The sequence below is a fragment of the Staurois parvus genome, unplaced genomic scaffold (genome assembly GCF_062004578.1).
Source record: "Staurois parvus isolate SC_StPar_1 unplaced genomic scaffold, SC_StPar_1.0 ptg000299l, whole genome shotgun sequence".
In the NCBI taxonomy this organism is placed as follows: domain Eukaryota; kingdom Metazoa; phylum Chordata; class Amphibia; order Anura; family Ranidae; genus Staurois; species Staurois parvus.
Window position 1 is genome coordinate 14,558,618 of NW_028318095.1, and position 8,883 is coordinate 14,567,500.

General features: G+C 42.3%; 2 protein-coding genes across 2 annotated transcripts in view; both read right to left on the reverse strand.

Moving 5' to 3' along the window:
- CPOX (coproporphyrinogen oxidase) overlaps positions 1-8,883 on the reverse strand; it is a 42,297-nt gene that overhangs the window by 18,628 nt on the left and 14,786 nt on the right. Inside the window, exon 5 of the mRNA XM_089682947.1 lies at positions 7,183-7,401. Coding sequence (XP_089539073.1) covers positions 7,183-7,401 — 219 coding nt within the window. The remainder of the gene's footprint in view (positions 1-7,182; positions 7,402-8,883) is intronic.
- LOC149457908 (uncharacterized) lies at positions 758-3,915 on the reverse strand. The gene is made up of 2 exons (XM_089682872.1): positions 3,138-3,915; positions 758-3,038 (listed from the first exon to the last, which is right to left on the reverse strand). Exons 1-2 carry the CDS (start codon positions 3,765-3,767, stop codon positions 1,101-1,103), a joined length of 2,568 nt encoding a protein of 855 aa, XP_089538998.1. The 5' UTR covers positions 3,768-3,915; the 3' UTR covers positions 758-1,100.

Sequence of the window (8,883 nt, forward strand, 5' to 3'; positions counted from 1 at the left end):
GACTATTGCCAAAGACATGGACTCTCATGCGATAATCTATCACCTGATCCTTAATGTCATTGTTGCGGTGCCACAAGAATCTGAGATAATTTCTGTGGTCTTCTTGGACTACGAAACAGTGGAACATCTGTTGGATGTCAGCTGTCACAGCAATGGGTTCCTTCCTGAACCGTATCAACACTCCTACAAGGTTGTTCGTTAGATTTGGACCCGTTAGAAGAACGTTATTTAAAGAAGTTCCTTTGAACTGAGGGCTTGAGTCGAAGACGATTCTGATTTTCTCCAGTTTACGAGGATGGTAGACTCCAAAGGATGGAAGGTACCAGCATTCTTCGCCTTCTACAAGATCTGGTGCTGGCTCGGCATGATGGTTATCTAGAATCTTCTGCATGAATGCTAGAAAGTGATCTTGCATCTCAGGTTTGTTGCGTAGAGTTCTCTTAAGTGCAGCAAATCTGGCTAAAGCTTGTTCTCGATTGTTAGGGAGAGTAAGCCTTGGTACACGAAAAGGTAATGGAGCTACCCAACTGTTGGAGTTGTCCTTGAAGAACTCTTCATTCATAATCTTGATGAATTCCTTGTCTTCGACCGAAGGAGCAATCTTGTTGTCATCACAAGTAGTCTGGTACACTGCATCACCAAGATCCTTGTGAGAAGTGAGCTTGCAAGTAATGCCTTGGAGAGCTTGATATGGAACTTCAGGATTGAAATCAAGTCTTTCCTTCACGTAATAGTGCAATGGACATTTCATCGATTGATAGGTGTATGATCCCTCCACATTAGTTTTGTAGGAAGCTACATCCGAGAGCTTGTGACATTGATCTAAACAAACTTCTCCTACTATCACCCATCCAAGATCAAGTTTCTGGGCATAAGGAGCATCATCCGGACCGTTACATAACTCTCTTATTTTATGAACTCTAGGAATGTCTCTCCCTAGAAGAATCAAGATCTTCGTATCCTTTTTAAGTGTAGGAATGCATTTAGCAATGTGGCTCAAATGAGGTTGATGACGTGCAACCTCAGGTGTGGGGATCTCTTCTCTGTTGTTCGGTAGTTGATCACATTCGATTAGAGTAGGAAGAGGAAACTCTATGTTCTCATTCTGATGCCACTATGAAGCCATGGGCTCTTCTTCCAGAAGTATTGACTCTTCCTGCGCATGTCTGCAAGGTATAGGACCAGGCCTCTCCATTAATGTTGAATAAGTCAAAGAATTCTGTACTTGCCAACGAGCGATTGCTCTGATCGTCGAGTATGGAATACATTTTTATAGCATTTTGTGGACATCCTTCAGGAAAAACCCTTACAAGACATATCTTGCTGCAAGACTTGCTATGAAGCCCTTCTCCACACACCTCTGTACATCTTGTGGTTACGGGGTTGGCATGTTGCTCGGTTCTCTCCCCGCCATCATCTGAGGTGGTCTTGGGGTTGCTGCCGGGTGTAGGTTTCTCTTTGAACAAGTCTGAATGAAGAGCGTCCACATGCCTCGCACTGTTGCACAGGGAACATCTGATGGCGATCTTACAGTCTCTAGCGAAATGATCAGAAGATGCACAACACTTGAAACAGATATTATGTTCTTTGAGAAATGTCTTGCGTTCTTCAATAGGCTTGTCCTTAAATGCACGACATTTGGAGAGAGAATGTGGCGCATTATGAATGGGACACTGTTGATCAAGCTTGCTTGCCTTGGTATCTTGTAATTTAGTGTCTGTAGCCAAGACGTTGGATGTGATAGCGGTCTTCCTCACGACAATAGGATGCCTTAAGTCCTTGAATTTACTGTTGGTGGCAATACCCTTTGAAGTAGTTGAAGGAAAGATGGTTGTATCTGGATACAGGAAGCTTGGGTCATTCTTGGTTCTTGCGATCTTCCTGACGAACTCTGAAAAATAGGAAAAGGGGGGAAAAGAAACATGGTGTTCATATTTATACTTTGATCCTACGCTAGTCCACTTTCCCTGGAGATGACTAGGCAACTTTGCTACAATAGGATTTACGCCCTGAGCAGTGTCTAAATAGCTAAGACCTGGCAAACTAGGATCTGACTTAGCAATTTCAAGTTCATGAAGGAGGTCACCTAACTCTCTAAGCCTATGATTGTCCTTAACAGAAATCTTAGGAAAGTCCTTTAGTCTCTGGAAAAAGGCAGATTCAATGACTTCGGGGCTCCCATAGTCTTGTTCCAGACGTTCCCAGGTAGCATTGAGGCCTGCTTCAAAGTTATAAATGTAGACAGATTTAAGTCTCTTTACTTGTTCTGAAGATTGACGCCCCAACCACCTTATTAGTAAGTCAAGTTCTGCTTGAGGTTCAATGTCCAAGTTCTTGGTTCCTGCCTTAAATGTAGATCTCCAACTCCTATAGTTCTCTGGGTGATCGTCGAATCTAGACAGTCCAGTAGTAATTAACTCTCGCCGAATCATGTACTTGCTGAACTCTGCAATATCAACCCTTTCAGTTTTTACATCCACAGGTGATACTGATGGTGCACCATCTTGAATCATGGTTGGTATCTGATGCTGACTGATAGGTGGAGAGAAAGGTATTGCAGATGGGTTCAATCCAGGTAAGGGTCTGGTGTCTGAAGATCTCTGTGCGTTTGAAGTTGACTGTATTAAAGGAGGTATAGAGTTCACTCTGTAGTCTTCTGTTGTGCCCTTGTAATCTCTGTTCACATATGGTTGTGGTGGCACATGAGCTGGATAAGTTGGTACACTTAATTTTGTGGCACGCGGTAGTTGTGGAGTGTCTCTGTTGGAAGGTGCGTCTGGTTGGTCAGCTTGCTTTGACGACATGTTGCCTTCCGATTGACTTGCTGGATGATTATGGGAAGAATCTCCAACTGTAGGTGGAACTGTATCATCGTGGTTCTGGGTTAAGACAAACTGTAGGGTCCTTTCTACAGGGTCTTGACAAGCAGCCAAGCTGGGACAATATGCTCCTTCTTCTAAAAGGGCTTGTTCCAAGACGGATAATTCCGCTAAGGCTACTTCCTTTTCTTTATTTTTCTGAAGGATTTCTAGCTGAGCCTCTGATTCTGCTTGTATTCTTGCTTGAATGCGTTTAGCTTCTGCCTTGAAGGCTGCTTCCTTGCATTTAGCTTCTGCTTCCTTGCATTTAGCTTCTGCCTTGAAGGCTGCTTCTCTTTCAGAACAGGTGGCTTGAACCTGGGCTACTGCAACCTTTTGGCGAGCTTTGAGTATTTGGTCGCTCAGTGTTGACCTTACAGAGCAGGACCGCAATGACTTACAAGATGATTTATGATATGAGCGGGCAGATCTATTTGATTTTCCTGAGTGTCTGGAAGAAGCAGATATACAGGATGTAGTTTCATGTAGTTGTGTTAATCTACCCTCTATCTGTGTCTTTGCTTCAAGATAAGTGGTATGTCTCTGCTGGTCAGTAGAAATAAAGTTCTTTAATTCTATTGAAGCTTCCTCTACATTGGAATGTGACAAAAGGGAAGAGTACTTTTCAGAAAGTCTTTTATAATTCTCAAATGCCTTCTTAACCCTTGAGAGGGCAGTGTTCAATTGCTCAGAATTGTTGCTAGTTTCATTACTGGCTGTTATACAACTTAAAGTTTTCTCCCATAATGCAGTCAGGTTACTGTATGTCTCTTCCTTACTTGCATCATAAGCCTCCCTTGCCTTCAAAGATGGATGAGGGGCTCTAACAAGACGGGCAGAATGCAGCATGGTGTCTGTTTTATCTTGATTACATGCAGGTGACTCATAAGTGGGATCTCTGTCAGACATAATGACAAGTGCTGTAGTTTTAATGTCTTGTTGGAAATCTGCAGAAATCTGTAGTTACTTTTATTTGCAAGCAGGCTGAGCTGGGGAGCTGAATGTCTATTGCAATGAGGCAGCTAGAGCAGCAGCCTGGCTCACACTGGATGCTTCACTCAGTGCACAGACAAGATTATGATATGAGATCCGTGGACCCATATAGGTCTTAAATAATCTAAAAAAGACACTGTAATAAAACAGAAATAATGACTAGTACTTTAGACAGATAATGTAAAAGGAATGTCCAGGCGAATAAACGCAGGATCTTGCATAGAAGCTAGTAAGCCCAGGATCAAATGGTAAAATTGCGCACTCACCGGACGCACTATGTAAAAGCGCATATGTAGTATGACCCCTGAAAATCCCTCATCAAGCGGGTACAGTGGGTAACCATCCGGGAGCAGGCGATTCTTGGTAAAAAAGGGAAGGAACAGCTTCCAAATCCAGAGGTCCTCTTTAGCTTAGAATGGATAATAAGCGAGGAACTCCCTCCGGTGGCCAAAATGGAAATAGGTGTCCTAAAAATAGTTAGCTCCAAATAGGAGCCAAAAAACACCTCATAGTGTAGTAGGTAAAATCAAGAACATTTATTTGTAATAGTAAAACAGGGCAGAAACACTTAATCAGTAAATGAAAAACTAGTGTAACTGACCAAAAGTGGCCTCCCCTCTGATGATGTGCTGGAGCACGAAAGGCCTTAGGAGGAGCCAGCAGAGCGTGACATCGTAGCCGCCCGGAGCCACGAGGAGGCCCTGGCGGCCATATTACTTTTGGTCAGTTACACTAGTTTTTCATTTACTGATTAAGTGTTTCTGCCCTGTTTTACTATTACAAATAAATGTTCTTGATTTTACCTACTACACTATGAGGTGTTTTTTGGCTCCTATTTGGAGCTATTTTTAGGACACCTATTTCCATTTTGGCCACCGGAGGGAGTTCCTCGCTTATTATCCATTCTAAGCTAAAGAGGACCTCTGGATTTGGAAGCTGTTCCTTCCCTTTTTTACCAAGAATCGCCTGCTCCCGGATGGTTACCCACTGTACCCGCTTGATGAGGGATTTCCAGGGGTCATACTACATATGCGCTTTTACATAGCGCGTCCGGTGAGTGCGCAATTTTCCCATTTGATCCTGGGCTTACTAGCTTCTATGCAAGATCCTGCGTTTATTCGCCTGGACATTCCTTTTACATTATCTGTCTAAAGTACTAGTCATTATTTCTGTTTTATTACAGTGTCTTTTTTAGATTATTTAAGACCTATATGGGTCCACGGATCTCATATCATATTCATTAGCGCCGCACTTTATTTTCTGTGTATTTTTGAAGGTTTTGCTGTGATTGCCTTGGGTGCATTGGCTGATGATGTGGGAGCGCTCACTTTCTTGTTTTTCTCCACAGACAAGATTACTGTTCTTCATACAGGAGAATGGTTACTCACAGTTCTGAAGTTGCAGAGATGGCTGTGTGATGAATTCTCATGGAGATTTACTGGAAATTTACTGTTCTGTCTTGGCATCGGTTGTACTTGTGGCGAGATTCGTTTAGACCCAGTCTGTCAGAATGTGTGCAGCAAGTTGAATGATCGCCTTAACAGATAGTTTACTCAATGAATAACAACTTCAGAGGTATTTTCCAATGCTTCTTTATGCTTCAAGGTAACAAAGGTGTGAACATAAAGGTGTTTTCATAGGTAAATTTCCAGTGATGTACATAGCCTCCTCACTCTACAGCATCTTGATAACCACTAAACTAAAATGGTGTTACAACAGGAAATGAAGGTGGAAGCAACCAACTAGTCAGAAACAGCAGGGGTGTGTGGATGATACCAAATAACATTATAATATAACATGTAAATAACAACTGCTAAACAGTAAAGCTGCGTGGCAGCACAACGGTACTTAATAATCTTCATAGACAACTGTTTAAAGCATTTACTGGTTACCAGTTTAGAGTTACACAGGAGGTCTGGTGCTAGAATTCTTGCTCCAACTACAGTGATACCTCAGTTCATGAACTTAATTCGTTCCAAGACTCTGGTCGCGAACTGAGGCAAATTTTCCCATAGGGTTCACTGGAAATCAGGTTAATTCGTTCTGATCCCTAGGACGTTGTTGCGAACCGAATCTGGTCACCAACCGAATCACATTTTTCCATAAGGTTCAATGTAAATAAGGTTAATCCGTTCTGAGCCTTTATTTTGTTGTTTTTGAACCACAAAAATATGAAACAAAGTACAGTACAGTATGAAGAGGGAGAACACCAAACTTGCTTGAGACAACTTCTGGTGTGGAGGACAGGAAAGAGGATGGGAGGCAATTAATGTTCGGAGGGAGAGTCCTCCTCCATAAGGACATTGAAGAGATCTTCAGGGGTTCCTCTCTTTGTCTCTTAGCTGCAGGTTCAGTTTTGGTGAAAAATCTGTCCAATGTCACTTGTCTTTTCCTGCATTACATAACCCTCTGGAAATGAGAGACCACGTTATCGTTCATCAGATTCAACACTCTGTTCATTACAGTTGTTGGGGTGGTGCTTCTGGTCTCCTTCCTTACAGCTCTGCACGTTCCGGTCCCCTTCATTACCGCTCTGCACGTTCTGCTCCCCTTCATTACCGCTCTGCACTTTAACAACATGCTTGCTCTGCACATTCTTGTCACCTTCATTACCGCTCCGCACTTTCTTCTTACCACCATGCTTGCTCTGAATTTTCTATGGAGCCATATTGGATGTCTGGTACAGTATGTGCTAAAAAAGCACTCAAAAAAGCTTTACAGCAAGTGTGCACACCAAAAAGCTTCTCAGTAATCCCAGTGTCTTCACAGTACTTTCAGTGTCTGTCTGTGACCACGATCTCGCCTACAGGAAGTCATGACAACATGTCAGAGCAGGGAAGATGGCCGTGGCTCGTGATCATGAACTGAAGTTTGCAAACCGAAGAAAATATTTGTGAACTCTTCTGTTCGTGAACAGAGGTATCACTGTATAACGTTTGCACCCATACACGAACACAACCTACATATGCGTGAGCAACCTACATATGCATTTTCCTTTGTGTGCAAGAACAGGGGGAGGGGAGGGGTGAACAAGGGATGTGAACAACAGGTTGTCAAAGGATGAACACGGTATCCCCACTTCTAATGTCCTATAGGGTTGAAGAGGTTAAGTGCAGGGATGGATACTGCTCAACCAACCCCAGGAGTCCAATGTTAAGGAATGGCCTCAGCCACTGTTCTGGCCATGCCCTTTGATGTGTTTTGCCTCGCCCAACGGGGAGACTGATCACAGAGGTTGAAGCAGTTAAACTATGTTTGGCAGAATCAGACTCTCTCTGCAAATTATTAATAAGAAAGTCTGTTTTATTACAATAGGTATAAGTCTACTCACCGTCCCCTTCTCAACTGCTGCCACTGTTTCTCCTCTGGGGTGAAGGGGTCATTCTTGTGCTTCATCACTATAGGGACATAACATGGCACTACAGCTTTAGTACAACTCTCCACAAACTGGAGGAGGTCCTCCTTAGATGGAGAGTCCAGATCATCGAAGAAGATGCCTCCAACTCCTCTACGTTCTCCGCGGTGCTTAATGAAAAAGTAATCATCACACCTACAAAAAAAAGACATATATTAAATATAATATATACATACATACATACATACATACAGCATGAGGGTCCAATGGTTCACAATTAAAAAAAAAAAAAAAGAAGAAGGAAGAAGGAGGAGGAAGAAGGAAGAAGGAGGAGGAAGAAGGAAGAAGGAGGAGGAAGAAGGAAGAAGAAGGAGGAGGAAGGAGGAAGAAGAAGGAAGGAAGGAAGGAAGGAAGGAAGGAAGGAAGAAGAAGGAAGAGGAAGAAGAAGAAGGAAGGAAGGAGAAGGAAGAAGGAAGAAGAAGAAGGAAGGAAGGAGAAGGAAGGAAGGAAGGAGAAGGAAGGAGGAAGAAGGAAGAAGAAGGAAGAAGAAGGAAGGAGGAAGAAGGAAGAAGAAGGAAGAAGGAAGAAGAAGGAAGAAGGAAGAAGAAGGAAGAAGGAAGGAAGAAGGAAGGAAGAAAGAGGAAGGAAGAAAGAGGAAGGAAGAAAGAAGGAGGAAGGAAGAAAGAGGAAGGACGAAAGAAGGACGAAAGAAGGAAGAAAGAAGGAAGAAGAAGGAAGAAAGAAGGAAGGAAGAAGGAAGGAAGAAGGAAGGAAGAAGGAAGGAAGAAAGAAGAAAGAAAGAAGAAAGAAAGAAGGAAGGAAGAAGGAAGGAAGAAAGAAAGAAAGAAGGAAGAAAGAAGGAAGAAAGAAGGAAGAAGAAGGAAGAAAGAAGGAAGAAAGAAGGAAGAAGAAGGAAGAAGAAGGAAGAAGAAGGAAGAAGAAGGAAGAAGAAGGAAGAAAGAAGGAAGAAAGAAGGAAGAAAGAAAGAAGGAAGAAGAAGGAAGAAGAAGGAAGGAAGGAGGAAGGAAGAAAGAAAGAAGAAAGAGGGAAGAAAGAAGGAAGAAAGAAGGAAGAAAGAAGGAAGAAAGAAGGAAGAAAGAAGGAAGAAGAAGGAAGAAGAAGGAAGAAGAAGGAAGAAGGAAGAAGGAAGAAAGAAGAAGGAAGAAAGAAGAAGGAAGAAAGAAGAATCAAAGATGTGTGTGTGTGTGTGTGTGTAATATATCATCTTTTTGTATACCTACTTGAGGCTCAACTGGGTCAGCTACTCAATAGGGTATACAGAGGGAGGGGAAAAAAAAAAAGAAAAAAAAAAAAAGGGGGGATGTAGATATCTATATATAGCCTTATATCACCTATCTCAATTTATGTATTTTAACCCTTTCCCTACTCTATTTAAAACAAAAAAGCTTTTGCATACTTTAAACCACTGTATAGAAGTTATATATAATAGAAGCCAAAATCCAATAGTAAAGAGAGTTCAAGATGTTTTTTGATGGTTCTGGCAGCTGTAAAAAGAAGAACTGCTAAAAGTTACCCAGTAAGCAGAATGGACAGGACTGTGCTCATGAGCATACTGTGTGTTTGCTGATAAAAGAAGAATGCTCCCTGTCAGAAGTCAGCCTACCCTAACGCACCCTCTTTATCTGACAACTCCAGCATGTGTGTTATACACAGTTA

What these genes read in the sequence shown, in the direction of transcription:
- LOC149457908 (XM_089682872.1), bottom strand. Translation starts at nt 3,767, where the DNA reads ATGTCTGACAGAGATCCCACTTATGAGTCACCTGCATGTAATCAAGAT. An exon ending in AAAGAGAAGCAGCCTTCAAG is followed by an intron (nt 3,039 to 3,137) that starts GCAGAAGCTAAA and finishes GCAGAATCAGAG; the next exon opens with GCTCAGCTAGAAATCCTTCA.